General features: G+C 41.8%; 1 protein-coding gene across 1 annotated transcript in view; it reads left to right on the plus strand.

The window, feature by feature from the left end:
• Window positions 1-412: 412 nt before the first annotated feature.
• TAF4 (TATA-box binding protein associated factor 4) overlaps window positions 413-20,196 on the plus strand; it is a 36,369-nt gene continuing 16,585 nt past the window's right edge. Inside the window, exons 1-2 of the mRNA XM_048322015.1 lie at window positions 413-764; window positions 2,714-3,802. Coding sequence (XP_048177972.1) covers window positions 449-764; window positions 2,714-3,802 — 1,405 coding nt within the window. The 5' untranslated portion in view covers window positions 413-448. The remainder of the gene's footprint in view (window positions 765-2,713; window positions 3,803-20,196) is intronic.

Consider the following 20,196-nt stretch of genomic DNA (forward strand, 5'->3'; position numbering starts at 1 on the left):
CTTCAGACTCGCGCCGGCGGGGGAGACCCGGACGCAGGGAGCAGCAGGGAAAACATGCAGCCATTTTGGGCCGAGGCAGACAAAGAGCCGCCGGCGGCCGCGGCCGCACCCGCCGCCCCGCGCGGCCCCCGAGCCCCCCGCACCCGCGGCGCGGCCACACCGGAGGGCCGCAGCCCCCGCCCGCCCGCCCGTCCGCCCGCAGCCGCCGCCGCCGCCGCCCGACTCCCAACTAAACGTTTACAGCCATTTGCACGGCCTTTTATAGCGCGGGCGCCGGCCAATCAGCGGCGGGCGGAATCCCTGCCCGGCCGGTGATGTGCGGGCCGGGCGCTCGCGCGTGCGCGGTTGGGCGGGGGGGCCGAGTGTGAGCGGGGCGGGGGGAGGAGGGAGCTGTGAGAGGGGAGGGGGGGGAGGAGGGAGCCGCTCACAGGAACCCTCCGAAAAAAAGATGGCGGCGGGCTCGGATCTGCTGGATGAGGTTTTCCTGAACACGGAGGTGGATGAGAAGGTGGTGAGCGACCTGGTGGGCTCCCTGGAGTCCCAGCTGGCGGCCTCCGGCCACCACCACCAGCACCACAAGGCGCAGGAGCCCCTGAGGGCCGCTGGGGGGCTGCTGGGGAACCATGTTGTGAGCAGCAGCAGTAGCAGCAGCAGCCCTAGCCCCAGCCCTGGAGGAGTAGTAGTAGGAGGCAATGCTAATGCCCAAACAGAGAGCAGCAGCGGCAGCAAGATGGGACTGAGTGCCCCAGAGATCACAAAAGCAGGTAACGTGGGCAGGGGTGGGGGGCTCTGAGGGAGAGGGGCCCTCCCCTCCCCCCACTCCCCAGCTCCCGCTGCCTCCTTCCCTCACTGCTTTCCCCCCTTTTCCCTCTCTCCTCCTTCTCGTTGTGGCAGGAGCGGGAGTGCAAAGGGTGGTATCGATCATACGGGGGAGAGCCTCCCCTCATCATGCCCCCTCGGTGTGTATCCGCGCCTCTGCTCCCTCCCCTTTATTTTCCCTCCTCGCCTGTGCTTACTCGAGGGTGTTGGATCATGTGTGGGGGCAGCCGCCCCGCAGAAGGAGCCGGCAGTGCCCGTCCGTGACTCTGCCGGTCCCCTCTGCTTTTCCTGCCCTTGTTGCTGGAGTGTAAAAGGGCTCTGTTAATCTCGGGGACTGAAGGAGGCAGAGCCCACCCCCTTGGTCATGGCTGTGCCTCCCATGCCGCCTGTGACTGCTCCCTTTCCCTTTCCAGGGGTGGAGGTTATGGGGGGGATTCCCTCTTGATAATGCCGCCTTAGCTGTCTGTGTAAATGCTCCTTCCCCTCCCCCTTCGCTGTTGCTGAAGTGGAAGGGGGTGTTATTAATCATGACACCTATTTCCTGTAGAGGAGGAAGCGAGGGGGGATTTCAAGGGGAGGAAGTCCCTCAAAATGCTTCCCCCCCATATCTGCCTGCCTTGATATCCCCCCGCACCCCCTCCCTTGTTCCAGGGGCTTGGAGGGGGCATCCAACACCTCCCATTCCTCCTCTGCCCTCAAGGGGGGGTTGTCACAACGCCGGGTCCCGGGAAGGGGGGGAATTCAGGCCACAGTACCCCACCTTGCACAGCGCTTTCTCCCACCCGCCCACCCCCGGAGCTGCCTGGGAATATTGCCCCCTTCGTGTTGTGAGGGTTGTAGGGGGGCATTGTGAAGGCTGGGACTGAGGGCTCACTACGTGGGAACGGAGGGAAGCTGTTTTTCAGGGGGATTGAAAGAAATGTCTCCCCAGAATCTCTCTGCAATTCCTCCCCTCCCCCCTTTTTTATTTTTTATTTCGTCTTGCTGAATTGTAAGAAGATACTACAGACCCTCTGTTATGATTGATGAAACTCTTCTAGGAGGATCTCCTTGACCCTTATAATGTGCATCTCAGTGTCTGCCTGTCACTATTCTTTTCCCATTTCTGTCTCCTTAGGGCCAGAACCTGGACTGTGTGTGATTGTACTTGTGCTAACATCAGGCCTTATCAAGGGGCATGAGGATTATTCAGGACAAGAAGCTACATCATCTTGTCCCTTCTGAAAACCAGCTTTGCTTTTTATTTATTTATTTTTAACTCTCTCTGGCAGTGGGAACTTCAGATCCATCGGAACAAATTCTGTAATAAAGAAGAGGGGTCTTCTCAAAACAGACTCCAGGCTTTGCAGTACTTCTTATCTTGCCAGGCCAATGTTTTTCTTTCCTTTCCTTTCACTTTTCATATTTTGCTGTTGTTGAGCCTCCTGATCTGACTGACTTACTGTGTAGGAGATGACAGGATTAGAGAGTAATGTGTGCTGGGTATAGGGAACATGTCTTAATAATGTGTCTTCCATGGCCATTTTCCCCCCCTGCCATTGCAGTCCTGTTGCTGAATGGGACGTCAGGCTCTAGAATAGGGAAGAGGTCTTAGATGATCTTCCTCCCTTCCCTTGGTTCATATTAAATCTGTTTTCCCTGTTCTGTCTTACTGTAATGTCAAAAGCAGGGGTGTTACAATTAATACTGAATCTGCCACTCTTTGGTGGGAAATTGGAGGCTTTAAGATAACATCTTCAAAGCCATGTTCAGTTTGTATTCTGTCCTGTTTTCTTGGCTCCAGGCAGGCAGCTTGGGAGATGGAGAAGACCTGGTGATGAGGGAGAACATTCTATCTTTTCTGGACTTCTCTTCTTGCTCATTTGCTCTTTTTAACCTTGCTGTTGTTTTGCAGGGGCAGGAGGAGTGCAGGGGGGTGTTATTAATCATAACACCAGGTCCCAGACTTCAGCTCTGGATGGAGCCACCACAACAAGCACCAGCACCACCACTGCAGCAGCAGGAGCATCTGAAGTCACTGCTGCTCCAGGGACCCTCAGTCAGGGCAAATCGGTGGTTATCAGCACCATGGCAACTGCCTTGTCCACCAGGAATGGCAAGATTGGGACCACGACAGTGCAGACTTTGAATGGGAGTAACGTGGTGATGAACTCTCACCACACAGGAAGTGCTGCTTTCTCTGGGACTCCTGTGACTGCCAACCCTGCTCCTGCACCTGCTGTTGCCCCTCTCGTTAACAATGGACCTGGATCTGTGGGGAAAGGAAACGCTGTTAATGCTGTTTTGCCCTCAGCTTCTAACACTGTCATCCAGACTTCTTTCCTTAATACTGCTGTGTCCTCTGCATCCTCCTCCTCGCCCACAGTGATCTCCTCGCAGCCACCACCAAGTGTTGGCACCGGGGCGCCCACGGTAACGCTCGTGAGGCCCCCAATCCACACAGCAGGACCCACGGTGGCTGCAGCTGGTGCAGCCACTCAGAATGGGAGCAATACTGTGATCAATTCAACCATCAGTGTGGGGAGTTTTCCTGCTGTTGCCACAGCCACTGTGGGATCTGGAGTTTCTCTCCAGACGTCACTTGTGAACAGCCAGTCTGGTTCCTCTGTGCCAGCAGCTCCTGCCACACAGGTCATCAAATCTGAGTCTCCTAAAACTATAGTCCAGGCAGTATCCCAACAGCAGACACTGGCTACTGGTGGCCAGCCCAGTACTACAGGGGGTAACATGATTATTGGGCAAACTATGCAAGCTGGGCTCTCTAATGTTGCTCCCAATCCTGGTGGGATACCTCCTGCAGCTCCTGGCACCCCCACAGGAATGGCTAAAGGCACTGCCAATACAGTGGCACAAAGTCTGCCAAGGACTCCAACACCAACCACGAGTGGAATCAGAGCAACTTTGACTCCTACAGTTTTAGCACCTCGTTTGCCTCAGCCACCTCAGAATCCAACTAACATTCAGAATTTTCAGTTACCACCAGGTAAGTCAGAGGATTGAGGGGTTTTATTTTGGAAGTGTATTTCTTGCAGGGAGGAAGGAATCCAAGTAAGATTCTGTGCCATTTAATTCTGAATTGTGGAAAAGGCATTACATGTAACAATGAGAGTGGTCTGGTGTTGAGTAGTAGTAGCATAGTAGCATCCCACTACTTAGTGTCTGATTTTGGGTGACCAGAAAGTCTTTTCAGCAGTAATTGAAAATAATTCTGCCTGGTATCTTTGTTCCAATGTGAGTGTAGATGAAGCTGCAAACTGCCAAAGTGTGACAATGGAATATTATCCAATAAAATGTTGTTATTTCATTAGCACAAAAGACATTTTGACTTTTCAGGCGGTTTTGTCAGGAGTTTGTAACCTTTATGTGCTGCTCGGTTCCCTCCTGTCCCTGCGTGCCCCCAGTACCACAGAGCTCTCGTGAACAGAGAAGCAGCAGATACAACACAAGAAAACTACCTACTTTTGCTTTAAATACCTTCAAAGTGTGACTTAAAAACTCACAGATTTGAAGCTTATGATCATCTTTTTAGTCACTGGCATTCTGATACAAAAGGCAGACTTCCTATGTCCTTACTTCACCCTGTTGTGTCTAGGGCTGCAGCTTTTGTAGTAGCTTGTCTCATGCTTAGTGCTGAGCATCTCTGGACAAGGAATCTAGTCCTGAACTCAGTAGGTGAGTGAAAAGCAGGATGAGAAGTGTTTCTTTGCTCAAAATTGTTCTGCCCTCCTTAAATATCCTAGATTTAGGGATTTAATGTTATATATTTGCTATTATTTTGAATCAGGCTTGTTGCTTGTATCCACTTTGACTTTTAGCTGCAAATACTTGTGTGAACCTACACATTACTTCCTGTCCTCCTAATAGTACATACAATAGCTGGATTCTTACTGGTTACTGTTTTCAGGGCAGTATGCAAAGAACAGCTAATTAAATTTTGCTAGTAACGCTGAAATCGGTGGTGGTTTTAGTGGGTGGTCTTAGTAAAATACAAGCGGTCTTAGTAATAACCCATCTCTTGGAACTCCTGCCCAACCTCAGAGCAATGCACCTGTCACATAAAGTAGATCAGGAATTACGTATTGTGTTACTAAACACTGTGTTTTTGTGTAATGTGCTATCTGTGGTCTGTGATGCCATGTAGTTTGATGAAGTCTATCAAACATTCTGTGTATCCAAGTACTAACTGGTATAAATATTCCTCTTTCTTTCTTTTTTTTTTTTTTGCTGTTGAAGATTGTTCCATATATGAGTAATTTGAATGACATGTTGCTAATTTAAAAAATAGCAGTAAAACTCAGATCTTGAAATCCCAGTGCTTGATATTGAAGCCTGTAAATTGATAGGTTGGAAAAGCCTTCTTTTATTTATTGCCATAATGTATCAAAGGATTGATCCAGTTTAGTCTATTGCCATTTATACCTACATTTTTTGTTAATACTGCATTATAAACCTGATTATGGGGGAAAATACTACTGTGGAGTCCAGTGGGACCTTTTTTCAGGTAGCTGATGTTTTCAGACTGCCACAGCATACTGAAATGTGTTACTCTTAGAAGCAGCATTGCCAGTCCTTAAGCAAAATTGGACCATAAATTGTTCCTTTGGAGTTCTTGATAGATCAAAGTAAAACAATACAGGTTCTAAGCACTTGGATTTTTATTAAGCGCTTTTTTGTCTGTCCTACACTTAAAGAAATATTTATAACTTCAAAAGAATAAGCATGACTTAAGCAAGTATATGTGACTGGATATATAGAATTTGGAAACTGAGTTCTTGCATGATAAGACAGACTTAATATTGAAAAGGGGTTTTTTTTTAGTAGAACTGATTATTTTTATTTTACATTGCTTTAGTTTGGTTTTTTTATACTTTGTAAAAGTACCCAGCTTTGAAAATGCTTTGCATAAACCATTTCTTTCAAAACACTTAAGAACTGATGGATGCTGGGCTCTTACAAACATCTCTCAGGCGCAAGGTTCAAGCACCTCTGCAAGTTTGGCCACGTGCAACTGCTGTGATCTTCAGCAGAGTGCAGGCACATTCATAGTGAAAGGAGTGTATGTGGCTGTGCTTTTGAAATTGTATTTTAAATGACAGCATCAGAGGCCAGAGTTTTGGAGGCAGTTTGGTAGTGTGAAGCTGCAGTGCCTGTGTGCTGTGCACCTACTGCATGCATCGAATTTGCATTCACGGGTTTGTTTTTAAAAGTCAGTAGTGTGTGCTAGTAAGAGTTTCTAAGATAGCGCTTGAAATAGTTTGAAATCATACACTGCGCACACAGCTTTTTACAACAAGAATTATAAACACTTAGAAAGAAAATTCTGATGGAAGGTTTGACCATGACAGCACAGGTTTTACAGTTATTTTCTTATCCAGAATTACTGTTTCTAGCTCTCCAAAATACAGTTACAGTGTCACATGCATGGAAAGCAGAGTATAAAATGTCAGCAGGAGTTACTAAGCTGTGACTTGAAAATTAGGAACCTTTCAAGGTTTCAAATGTTTTCTTCAAAAGAGCGCATGGAAAATAAACTCCATCAATGGTCTTTAAAACAGATTACTTTTAGAATAATACTTTGTATCTTATTAAGGCAATTGTGCAACAAACCTTGACTGACCAAATTGGAATGTTTGAAGAGCCAGTGGGCCATAATTGTTGTGACCTTACTGGATTTTGGTATATTTCTTCTCCAAGGAACTGGACTATTGAGAATACCTGTGTATTAATGATGGTCTTTCACTTCTGACATCTTTGAGGAGAAGACTGTTGTGCTTAGTCTTTTCTTCAGGAGCCTGTGTTTGGATCTTTGTGCTCCAGTTGGACAGATTTGGGTAATGAAGGTCTCAAAATAACCCTATTTATATCTTCCTAGAAAAGACATGGAAATATTGTGAGATGATTCTGTAAGGGGGTGGGAACACAAGTTTATACAATACCTCCTTAAGGATGTGACACTAGTGAAACTGACTGGAAATAAATTGAATGAAGTTTGTTGTTTCTGAGCACTTCAGTAACGAGAAATGTATTACGTACAATTATATGGTAAGAGCTAGAAAATCAGTTGGTTTATTAAAGCAGTGAGTCAGTCTTCCACTGTTAGAGGTGCTCAGTAAAGTATAACTGGAGTTATGCCCTAAAATTTATCTTTTGCATTCTAAGAGTGTAAAGTGTTTAGAAGTCATTGCTGACACAGGGTAGAACTATCTTGTTAAATGGCAAAACTTGGGTACTTTGAAACAATTTTTGAAAATCCCGTCTTGTCCAGCAGTGCTGTAGTACAAACGCAGCATCTGTGAGTTTATGCATACTTAGCAGTACTGTCAACTTGGGGTTCAAAGATGTGGTTTCTCTTTTTGCAAGTTTGTGTTGCTACTCTCTTCTGCTTTAGCTTTATGCACAAACATCTCATAATAAGTTTTTAAGCTGAGTGCTTAGACGAAGAAGCAGATTGATGAGTGCTGAAGGTATCCGGTAAGAATAGTATAGAGCAGGTAGGTCTGGACAGTTTTCTCTACTAGCTTAGGTGAAATTGAAATCTAGAAACTTTCACTTCCCTCTGTCCCTTTCTTTTCTTTTACCTTCTGAGTGACTGTTAGTACTTATGAAAATTTGGTGGCTTGGCCATAAAGACTGGTATTTTCCTGATTAAATACACTTTGGTGACATGTTGTCCTGTTGAAGATAGCAGATAGGATGGCTTGTCTTCATGGGTTCTTTTTTAACTTCTACAGTCATGACCAGTTTTCCCACTAGCAGTAGAGCAGTTCTGCAGCTGTTGTAGAACAGAATTGTTTTGCCTTGTATCTAAAAATAAAACCTTTTTGATTACTTTCACAAAACTCAGTTGGATCTGCCAGTAGCTGATGATAGGGGATGAGACTATGAATTTCTTCATTGCTTGCTTTCTGGAGGGCATCTCATGTGCCTCTTCTGTGGTGAGGACAGGATGGGCCTTTTATAGACTGAGAAACTGCTGGGGCCCCTGTAACAGTGGAACATTCCAGCGTTCTGAAGTCTACCAGTGGTTAAAATTTACTGCTGGTGCTTTCCAGAAGCAAAGAATACCTGAAAGAGCATCAGTGCTGTACATCTGCACATCCTGGAAGATGTTCTACATGAATATGCATGCTCAAGGTTTTCTTCGTGGCCTTAGAGGCTCAAAACTTCATTTGGTGTTAAATGGGAGCTTTTTTGTAGAATCCGATTGTTCTTTAGCTTGTGTTCACTATCTAAGAAGGATTTGAACTTAGGCCATGGTTATGGTGGCTTTAGAATGGGAAAACTACCTGAACATATGGTTTGAAGCATGGTTTTCGGTCCTTTTGACTTGAGCAGTCATACTTTTTGAAGCTGGAGTAACTGAAAAATAACTTCTGCAATAGTTTTATTTCCTTCAGTTGGGAGTTGGGGTGGTAGGTGGTTGGGCAAAGGAGAGTGTATAAAAATGGAGAAGGGTGGCAACTGAGAAGAATCAAATCAAACAATTTGTGTTACTTTTTTGTACTGATTGCCTCATTCTTTGGGTTGCCTTGTACTTGAAACATGTACCCCAGAAGTCCCCAAAGTAACTAGGATGTAGATAGATGAGGAAGTCATCAGAATTCCATTATATAAGGAATACAGAAAGGAACAGAAGAAATACTATGAAGTAGTGGAATGTGGTTGTTTCTATTTCTCACTGACTAGTAAGCGAGTTCAAACATATCCTCATTATAGTTTCCCTGTATGTTCCATGTGCTGCCAATATTATGCCTGTTAACTGTGTTGGCATGGCTCGATTTTGTTAAAAATAATGTCTGCAATGCACCGTGACAATGGGGGCTTCTTAGAGTACTTACAGTATGTTTTACTTTCAAAGCATTTTACAGACTTAATCCTTGAAACATGCCTGTGTGGTTGGTAAATAAAGTAGTATGAACTCTGCTTTAGAGCTGGGGAAAAGAGCAAGTTAGAGAAGTTCTGACATGCCCAAGGCCATGCAGGAATCAATATTTTGCCAGGATTAGAGCTTGGGAGTCCTATACTTGGCATGTAAAGCAGTATCTGTCTTTGTGGAAGATAACTGTGGATCTCTTCTGCAGAACTCTTCTGGGTGAGGGGTGGATTTTATGTTCAAATCATGCATCAGCAAAAGGAACATTCTGCTTTATTTGGAATCTGCTACATCAGATCTGCCATATGTCACCAGACTGAAAGTTGTGTTTGTTCGCATTGCAACTTCCATAACTGAGGACTCCTGCATGCTTGGCTTTGTACCCCAAAGAACCTGAGGCTCAGAGAGCTGTGCAATAGGGTTTTTTTGTTCTGTTAAAGAGTATCTTGATGTTGTGCACATCTGATAAGACTATGTCGTTAAGTGATGGGATCTAATGGGAATATAATTGTGATTCTGTTAAGCTATGAAAGCTATTAACTCTGATTACATATTGTTCAGTTCTGTTATGAAAAATACTGTTCCCAACAGCCTTTGGAAGTGCGTGTATGGATATGTCTGTGTGATCTTCAAATGGTGATCTTTCAAATGGGGGTTTTGGGTATCCCTAAGCTTGTGATAAAGATTTGGTCAATAACCAGAAGTGATTTATTTCTTTTGAGCTGTTTTGCACTCCGCAAGAAGTTACATGTTTTCCATTCCTGAAAATCTAGCAGGTTGCATGTGAAACCTTCTTGGTTTGAGGACCACAAATTTGAATGTTGTCCAGAACTTGAATCCCTTAACTAACACAGGATGCTGCAGCCAAGTTAGCAAACTGAGGTGAAAATGCATCAGTTTCGTGCACTGATAAGACACAAATTATATCACAAACTCTTCAAATGAAGTGTTTTGGTGTACGAGAACTCTTACTGTTGTTTGTCTTCCCTGTTTTGGAAAATGATATGTAAATATAATTCTAAAAAGAATTATGAAGTAGTTCTGGAACACAGTTGAAATACGGCTATTAAAACTATCTGGGTTCAAGGAAAGAGAACATACTGGTGTGTGGAAAGGTTGCTTTATGTAAAAACTCTGTGATCAAATACAGAGTCTGCTCAGAAGGAACTGGACATAGAAGTCACTTAACACATTAAACATCTTTTGTTAGTATATGCATTTTTTTGTCAGAAATATTAAAAATCAGCATTTTTACCTGAAAATAGCTACTCTTGCCAAGATTATTGTTTGTGTTGAAACTTTATCAATGTTTATAACTCTGTTTGTCTGCCTAAATCTTCCTGAATTTGTTGTCATTGCTTCATGTAAAATAACAGGGCTTTTGCTAGTTGGAAGACTCTTAGCAAGTTTAGCTTTATGTTAGGCACATAATCTCTTGTGAAAAAAAGATTTGAAGAGGTAGTGGCATGAAGAAAAGAATTTTGAAAGTACTGTTTCTTGCAACTGAAGGCAATGATAGAGAGGAGATTTTAGTCATGGTTAATAGACAGTTATTTCAGGTGTATTTTGAACCCTAAAGCTCTGTGTGAAGGAAGGCCAAACTCTAGGGAGAGTTGCTCATAGGTGACAAAGGGCTTTTTCTTTACACAGCTACAGGTCTGTTCCTGTGTGCATATAGTTGTATCAGCCCTCTTGCATCTGCTTCCTCCTAAGAGAAGCAAAATTGCTGATACAACCTGTACACAGACCAGGCTGTAATTAAACAAGTATAAAGATTATCTGATCATCCATATTTCAGATTAGATGAGGCCTTCTTTTTTTTTTTCATTCAGGCCATGGACATGTGAATAGAGCTTTTTGGTTGTTTTAAACCTTCTAGGACAGTTTTACCTCAGCTTACCCTGGAAATTTTTATCCCAGTTCTAATCTGTGGGAATTTCCTCCCAGAAATGCTGGTTGTCTTCTGGAGGTGCAGGTGTCTCAAGGAACTGAGAGCCAGTATTTTACCACAAAGCCTCCTGTCTTGGAGTAATTTTCTTCAGCTGTCTTTAGCATAATATTTAATGTAAAATACAATAGTTGTCCTTGAGGTCTTATTTATGCCTTTAAGGTTTTTTTTAAAGTACAGGATATTTTTTCGTGAGAACAAAACGTTGATTATTGTCGCTGTATAATGGTATAGATTATCAGTAATCAAGAAAGAGCTGATAATTATAAGGAATTGGTACACCTGCTGAGCACCTCAGTAGAGCGGTCTTTAAGGCGTTGTACAAATGTAGCTGATCTTTGGGTCTGTAGCTGTTGTCAGACTCAAAATAACTTTTTAAAAAGATGAGTTTCTCTACTTAGATTACCAGTAATCAGAAAGTTGCACTTTGAACATCAAAGGTTGATTCTCAGCAAAATGCGTGAATGTGTTATAAAATAGGTTAAATAGGGATGGTGCTTTTATTGTGTATTTGTACAGAATTTAGTGCAAGGTCCAACTCAGATACCAAACTCTTTTTGTGGGATTTGGAAAAGTATATTGATGAAAGTAAGTAACTTTTTGCCATGGTAGATCTCTGTTTATAAATTTGAATTGTAACTTATGAGTGCTGCATTTCTTAATTTTGATGCTTTTTCCCTTAAAATGCATTACTAAAATGTATTTTTTCGTAACACATAACCAGTACCAAGACAAGGAATAGCATAAAACTCACAGCAGTGTGTAATATTATTTTACATGACTGACATGACTGTCCTAAGATTTGTATTGAATTGAGGAACCCTCTCTTGTAAAAATGGTCTAACTTATGATTGTAACTTGATTAATACATGCTTCCAGAGTAGCTGAACTGTTAAAAGCTATCACAGTGCTTTTGTGCAGAATAAAGCACGTGCTGGATAGACTGTGCTGACAGCCAGTGCAGTTGAAAAATGGGTGCTCTAGATAGCAGAGTATAAACAAAACCCAAGCAATGAGGTGTGGTGCCATGCTCGAGTCTTTCTGAGATGGTTTGGGGGGCGGCAAGGCTGTATTAAGTTGTCTGCACACCTTCCTTCAGTTTATTAATCAAATATTTCTGTAAGGGAGGGTTAGATTTAGAGCCTCTCTCCGAACGTAATAACATCAGGTGCTTTCAGCCTAAGTGGTGGTGTGGCGAGTGGGACCAGTTGTGCTCACATGAGTCAGAAGTGCCAGCTCCAAGGAGTAGCACTGAGGAGTTGCAGCACCTGTGGCAAAAGAGTCGATGGAGGGGACTGGAAGAGTGTTTGTGGAGGGATCAGTGTGGGAGAAGAGATCTGGAGTAGGGAGGCTGACAGTGACTAAACTCTGTAGAAGTTAAAAGACAAGCATGAGGTGTTATTAGTTTTTAACAGACATATGTGCAGTCATGTTTGCAGTAGTATTAAGGGTGGATTGGAAGAAGATAGAAGTGTTCATGCACTGAGCTTCAACCTGTTAGTTCCTTTCTTTCTTCCTTTTTACCAGTGTATTTGATTTTCTTTCTTTCCTTGTCCTCCATGGGGGAGGGGGAGAAAAGGCACTAATTATTTATAAGTGTTAGTCATACCCAGTCATTAAGCTTAGTCATTACTCAGGACTGTGCATTTGATGGTTAGTAAAAATCAAAACGAAACCTGATTTTGTTGAAAAGCTTTCTAAATTCAAGCTTACAGGTGTGAAAATAATTCTGATTCTGTGTTCAGACTAACTGCAAAAGCAGAGCTATTTAGTAAATGTTGCTATCAGCCAAATGGCATGTAATATCATGTCCCCGTTGATGGTTTGTATTGAACTTGCAGGCGTAGTGTTTGGCATATTCTCAAAGCAGAGTAATTCTGTATGGGCAGTGAGAGAGGCATGAACTCACAGCGGAGGATGTGGAGGGAATGTTTCTGCTGAGGCTGCCTGGGGGAGCTGTCAGTCGGTGGAATTGTCCATTTCTGGTCTCCACAGCCCCGGGTGAAAAGGTGGCATCAGCAAAGGGTTTTCTCACTGCTAAAATTACAAAGAGTGTACACCTAGAGTAGGGTATTCACAGTGGGGAGAAAGTAAAGAAAAGTGTTCTTTATGGCTTCTCATGTGCTTAGTTGTTTTAGGCTGTTGTGTTCTGAAGGAAGAAAACATTGATTTAGAGCATTACTCCTCATTAAGTATTTCTGTACAGCCTGTGGTAATAAATGCAAAGTAACTCGGCCATTCCCATTTCTTCAAGTGCTTGAACAGCACTAATGTTGAACATGAACATGAACACCTTGGTACAGACAAACTGTCACAAATGAAGACAGGTTGAGTTTTAAAACTTCCTATTCAAAATAACTGATGTAAAGAATTAGTGACACTTTATTTTGTGTCTTCCTTTCTCAAACCCAAATCTGATTTTGGTATAACCACTTTGTTGTTTGATCTAAGTATATTGAAATTAATGGCAGAGCTAAATCTGAATTGCTTGGAGATCAATAATTAAAGCAATTGGTTTAGCTCTTGATAGTGTTTTTCTTAGCTGTTTTGACATCAGACAGATTTGTGTGATGATTGGGTTCCAATTTGACAGAGCACTCCGGTGTTTTGGCTTTGTATGCTTGACTAGAAAGGAATGTTAACACACTTTCAAGGAATATAGCTTTCCAGAGAAGTCAAAATAGTTTCAAATCACATTGTTGTTGAAGCATTTGTCAATCGTTGCTATATAAAATGATGTATTTCCCAGAACAATTCTTACACACCTTTTCAAATGAACAGGTAAGATTTTTTTCCATATGGGATCACTGTTAAATGCAGTGACGTTTTGGCTTTCCAACATTCCAACGTTATTCCTTTAACTATATTCTTAAGAGGTTTGTGAACTAATATTTTACAAATGATTACTTCTTCACCATTTAGACAGTACAGTTGAGTTGGGTTGTTTGAAACTGAACTCTTGCATAGTAAGAGTAAGGAAAAGCTTTTAAAATGAAACAGAGTTTTTTGTCTGCTGGCTCTTGTAAGAAAAACCAAGCAGTTTTTCATAATGTGAACTTTCATACTTGGTCTGTACAAAATGCACTTTCTGTGCACTGCAGTGAGGATTCTTGAGGATATTTGCAAACATATCTTTCACCTGTGTTGGCAACAATGATAAATCAGCTGTTGAAGAATTAATTTTCCTGAGACCATAATGGCTGGTTGGAGTCTGAATGTGCAGGTTGGGGAGAGTAGTGATAGCCAACACTGGAGTGCTGCAGTAAACTAATGCTGTACCAAAACTTGTAGGCACTGTGTCTGGGTAGAATTCTACTTTGCTTCAGAGTGACATGAGTTGAAAAGGAAATGGAATTTGCTTTTGTAGTTCTTGTCTAAAACTCTGTGCCATGCCAGTCTTCACTGTGTGTAGTATTTAGTGCTTGTCAGGAGAGACTCCAAGTACTTTGTGTTAGAGATGCTCTGAAACAACACCTGACAGTCGTGCCATGTTTTTTCATGGTAAATTGTAGCTCACCTTCAGTGCAGCAGGTGCTGAGCATTTAACAGGTCCCTTTCATTGGGCACAGTGTGTCCTATGTGCTCAGCACAGCTCTGTGCAGAACCTCAGCCTCATGGCTTTGGGGTGCCCATTACTCTGGAACAAGGCATGAGGGAGTTGGTGCAGACTCTCAGGTTGCTCCAGTGTGCTGGACAGCTCTGTCACTGCCTGGCAGGGAATGTATCTACTACTACCACCTTGCGTTTGTACAGCCTGACCTCATCGTGCCAGTGCAAGGCAGCCACTTGTGGAGCAGCTGAAGTCTCACATAATCATGGGGTTGTTCTGAGCTGGGGCATTTGCTGATACCTCCTGATTCCTGCACTATGGAGACTTCTCCTTAGGCACTGTGCTTTATCCTTGTGGGGCTAAGGTGTCTTCATACAAATAATGAAACAGCAACGTTTGTTGATGAAACTTGAGAGTTTGGATTGCTGATGAGGTCAAAGGCTTTGGCAAGAAAGTTCAAGTAAATTTTTTCTGGACTTGTGCAGCACAGGTCTCCGGAGATTCTAAGCACCTAAACTTAAGTATATCTGCAGTGGTGCATGTTTTTCCTCAGGTACAAAGTAGTGTGTCTTCAATAACATCTAATCCATGTTCTGTCCTACTCATCTTGATTTGTAATCCCTGTTTCTCATGAGTTGATGTGTAGATGGTCCTTCATGAGCTGCTACACATCTGGTTTGTTACAGATGCTAGTCTTTAATGTGTGTAAATAATTTAAATCTGCTAGAAATTGTCTGGTGTTAGGGAAGATTTCCTTAATTACCCAGATTTTCGTGGAGCTGCAGTGGTCTAGTAGACTTCAATAGGTTCTTTCTGCTTTTCTTGGGCTTTCATTCCTGTAGAGTAGGAGTTTGTCCTGGTGGATCAGTTACTGTAAGAGGAGGAATGGTGGATTGTTGGACAGAGTCGGTGTCGGTACCAGGTTATCTTTTCCTTTTCTGCAGTAAGGGACCCTGTCACACAAATCACTTATTCTGAAAGCTCTTCCTGTAGTTTGTATAGGCAGCTGTATTTTTCTCCAGCTCTCTCTCTGGTATTCTGGCATTTTTGTATTGGAAAAATATTAGAAACTTTGTCCTTTTATAAGGGTTTTGTCATTCTGAGGTCCCTGTGTAACATGATCCAATCACTTACAGAGAATGGACTCATCCCCTTTGCTTTAGATGGTTTTTGTGGTGTGTGTGATAACTTGCATAACCTTACACACACGTTTACTTTCTGTTTTGTTGCAAGAGAATCTCTTCTGACAATACCAAAAGGATACTTTCATAAAGCTTTCTCTTGCTAGTATGGCACAGCCCATTTAGGATTACTGTCAAATTTTTCTGCCATGTCAAATGTTTGCAGCATCTTGCCACAAATGAGTGTGTGCTCAAGAGCTTAAGGCCCAAAGGGCTTTGACGTGAAGATAACCTCTTAGTGAGCTTCCCTGGCAAATCTAGTTAGGATTTGAAGATTTGTCAGACGTCAGTGGACTGTATGATCAATAACCTTCTTTTCTAGAGGTGTTTGTAAGGACTTTGATTTTCTGCACCAGAAGCATCAGTTCTCTGGTTATTCTTTCAGGCTTGGACATTCTTTCTGAACACCAGCATGTGTGTCTATTGATTCCTTGCTGCCTAACAGTTCTCCCTGACCCCAGTTGTTTTTTCTTGGGAAGTTTTTCAGTTACTTTTTTATATTAAGAAGAGAACTTCTTCAGGAGACTAGAAGAGGATATTCTCCGTGCACTTTCAAGATATTATATCCATTAATTCTTCTGTCATGTCTCAGAAAAAAAACCAACTTACTAGAAGTCTAGGTTCTTAGTTCTGACTTGATCTGGATTAACCATGAGCTATATTGTGAGTAACAAGCAAAATCTGCAAGCTTGAACCTTCTGTTCTTCTGTTCAGTGTCTGCATCAGAAAGAGAGATGATGTCACTTGGGATTGGATAGGATCCTGTGCAGGGTTTGTGTTTCACAGGCAAGAGTTTTGTCCTTGCACACTGGTAAGCCAGTGACAAGCGTGGGCACACCTTGCTGTGTCCTCTCATTTAGGTGCTTGCTGACTGGAGATGGAGTCCTTCAGTGTGTCCCCTATGGTATGGATGGAGTCCCTGAGACATGGAGCAGCATCCTGAGAGGTGGCACCGGGATATGCTGCTGTTGGAGTGGCCTCCTGTTGGGTGTGGCTGTCAGAGGGGACACTGCTGGACTGTGCACTTCCTAAGAACACTGATCTGAAGGTGCCTGCTGTATCTGCAGATAGTTTTATCTCCCTCATTGGGAAGTCCAGCTCCTGTAAATGTTATTAATCAAGATTTACCAGTGAAAACTGATAATAAAACAGGAAACCGTTTTGGTTTGGTTTATTTTTTGGATGTAGGGGTACTCTAGCAACAAAGTTATATGTCTTTGGAATTACACAGATAATCAGAGTGGTCTGCAAAAGCTACAAAATATATTATTAATCTTCCTTATCGTTCTGTTAAATTTTTTCTCTAGTCTTTGTTAAGCCATGTTTCAAAGAAAAAGGGAAGAGGGAAGCATTAGGAAAAAAGTCTGGTTTGTGTTTTTCTGATATGTCCTATGGCCAGAGCTCTTCACTTTTTATTCCAGTGCATGATTTTACACATTTTATTAATTGAAAAAACACCAACAAAGAAAAAAAACCCCAAAGCACAACACTTTATAAATGGAAATGTCATTAGCAAATGGGAATACAAATAAGCAAGAGGCAAAGACAACACTGTAGAATCATGCAGCTACATCATATAATGATGGCATTTTCCATCCCAAACAGTCTTGTAAACAGGAGTGGTCTGGGAAGGTCTCCACAGCAAGCAAACACGAGGTGACCATTGTGTGCTGGTCAGGAACACAAGTCTTTTTGGCATCAGGAACAGCCAACTGAGTTTTGTTAATCCTTCATTTGGATTGAATTGTTTAATTCAAACTGAAATATGAGCGTCTTTCAGGATTCTCTTAAGCCTCTAACTTCTAACAAAAATGGTAATTAATTTTAATTTTAATTAGTTTTTTAATGAGAGACTTGGAAAGAATTCTTGAATGTTTGCATTTTTAATAGTGAATATGATTTTAGAGTACACGTGATCAGACTTTCTAGGGAAAAGAAGGCAGAGAGATACTTAAAATGGCCAAGTTTTATTGTCACCTTTTTCTAATTGAATGTTTCCAGTGATCTTTATTAGCTGTTTGGTCTCAAATAGTAATTAATCCATTAATCCAGGAACAAAAACCTGGTGGATAAAACAGAAAGATGTTTTTCATCTTTATATATGTTGCTGAATTTAATTGAAACAGTGAGATAAGTTACACAATTCTAGCTGTCTTCTAGTGCCTGTAGTCACTTCTGACCTGGTTCATTCAGCATTTGCAGCCTTATGCATTGGGGTTTGAGGTTATGATAATTACCTGTATTTCAATATTTAAAATATAAGTTCTGGAAAGAAATTTCTTTTTCTACACATGTGGCTGTCAGCCCTTCCTCTTCTCCATTGTCACAAATTGTTAACTGACGTTCATGTGTGGATGGAGAGAGGGGATGTTACAGTGCAACAGTGACTTTGTTTAGAAGTAGGAGATAAATGGGACTTTGTTTTTAATTCTTAATCGAGTTATCTCCAATGACCCTTCTGAACTTCACTGAAAATCCACTTAATGCTAACTTGGGTATAGTTTTGGGTTAGTGAGTTCGTTTTTTAGCTAATTGGGTTGGAAAAGAGTCTGTAATTGGGCTGGGGGGAGAGAAGCTCAGAGAGCAGCTCCATCTCCCTTTTTAAAGAATTCCCATCAAGGCGAGGCTGGAGGGGTGTTTTGTGTTCAGTCAAAACTTCCTTGCCTGTAGTACTGGAGAACTTCTGCACAGAATTTTCAAGTTCATCACATTCTGAATTTTTATGCCTTTTCCAAAATCACCCATACACCAACAAGCTAACGTTCCAAGCAGGTAAAATTTCTCGTATCATCATACTGCGATTAAAGTTTATGCAAGACTAGTCAGATGGTAGTAATTGTCTTTATGTTTGTATGTAGCCCGTGTGTACAGGAATTTATCAGTGGTAGAGCCTGATTTAATGACATGTTAGAAACTATATAATTGAAAATAACTATGTATCAAATTTGAGTGGGAATGAAAGAACTATTTAAATAGGGACAGATATAAATGTGGCTTTGTATGAGTTACTTTTTTATTATGCCTTCAATACTTGAAAGCAAGTACTTCAGACTTCCCATAGTTAGAAATCTAACAGGGTAGTGCTTAGAGTCAGGGTTTGAATTACAAATGACTGTTTTGTCTGTCTGCTGCCAAAAATTGAACTTTCTTGATATGTTTTCCAAAGCTCACATTAATATGCTTTTCAACTGTCTGTTTGAGCAGTTGTGCTATGTTAATGTGTAGGCATGTTCTAATTTTGCATGTAGCTCAGGGAGAATATTTCGTTGTTCAGATGTTGTGCTTGCACTTCAGGGGTATTGAACCTTCACATTGTGGTTATTTCCCCTCTTTTCTCTCTCCTCATTCATATTTTGGGGAGCAAAGCAGTAAGTTGACAGTACTGCTGTGCAAGGGGTGTTTTGGTGTGTGGTGCAGACACATTGCTGAACCTGATGTGTGTGTTGAGCTGGAGACAGGAACAGGTACCACAGAGCTCTGGGCTGTATCTATATTTACAGCATCTGCCTGATGCTGTAAAAGTTCTCATGTGCAGGTGAGGTGCCTTGGCTTGGTGCTTTCAAATAACTTCAGTCACTTTTGAGACTGAGAAAGATGTTTAAACTCACCCCCCATCCAAAACTAGGCTTAGTATTTCTAATGTTGCTTCTGTAAGGAAAAAATATGTAACTCTTTAAAGAATTTGGGTGGTACGTTAACTTTAGGATATCCTAGGAAACCCTCAAACTGGTGAATTTTAGGAAGAAGAGTTTGTTATGGGCTGTCAGTATAATTCTGTGGTATTTAAGGACTTCTGAGAGCGTGGGCATTGGTAATTGCATGGGGCCTTTTCAATTCCTAGAAACTAAATAGTACTCAACAAGCCTTAATATTTGATGTTGACTTGAAAATAGCTCCTCTAATCAGATTTCCACTGTACCAATGATTTCAGTTATACTAATATTGAAGATTTCCCCTGATTCAGCGTTTAGCTGCTTCAGCTGATGACAAAAATGGGCAATGTGAGTTAATTTCCCAAGATTTTATGTTTGCACTTTGAAGAGGATGCCAGGGTCTGTTTGTGCAGGAATGAGGTTGATGTAGTAGCAGGTCATTCTCTAGTCTTTAAAATGTTCAATTTCTCTGCCTTTTGTCAGTAGCCCCCTACCCACAGTGTGAGGCTGACGGTGAGAAAATAATGATGTTTCTAATGAGCAGCCCACAGGATCAAGCTCTGTGTTCACTCTTCAGGTCTTTAAGTTCTCATAAGATGTGGTGGTGGTGGTGTGTACCTTTAAAGGAAATACTTCTCTGTCCATAAGTTACAGAAGCAGACACCTTACTTTTTGGAATGGCTTGGAAAATAGTTTTTTGGACCTGACAGCTAAACAAAGAGTATTTATTTCTACAGTCTGAAAGATAATAAATAAGTTTCTCCCCCTCCTCCTTTCCTACAGAGGAACACTTTGAGGGTATTTGTTTCCAGATATAACACTTGTCCATAGCACTTTGTGGGTCTCACCTTAACACTTTTAAATAAGTTGTGATGGAAAGTCACCTTTTGGATGTAAACTAGTTTAACATCTCTGTGTGACTCTGCTTCATTAAAAGAGAGTTAATGTAGAGAACATAAGGAAAAAATTAGGGGCAAATCAACTAAGGCTTTTCTTTTGAACTCATTTTTATAGAAACCCGTATATGAATTTTTGCAGTTTACTTGTAAAACTGTCCAAGAAAACTGTTTAAGGCATTGTCTGTAAACATTTCAGCACTTCTCTAGGATAAAAAAGCAAATAAAAGCTTGATTCTTTTGAAGTAGTCATGCTCTGAGATGCAATAGACCACA

Source organism: Corvus hawaiiensis, chromosome 17 (assembly GCF_020740725.1).
Source record: "Corvus hawaiiensis isolate bCorHaw1 chromosome 17, bCorHaw1.pri.cur, whole genome shotgun sequence".
NCBI lineage: Eukaryota > Metazoa > Chordata > Aves > Passeriformes > Corvidae > Corvus > Corvus hawaiiensis.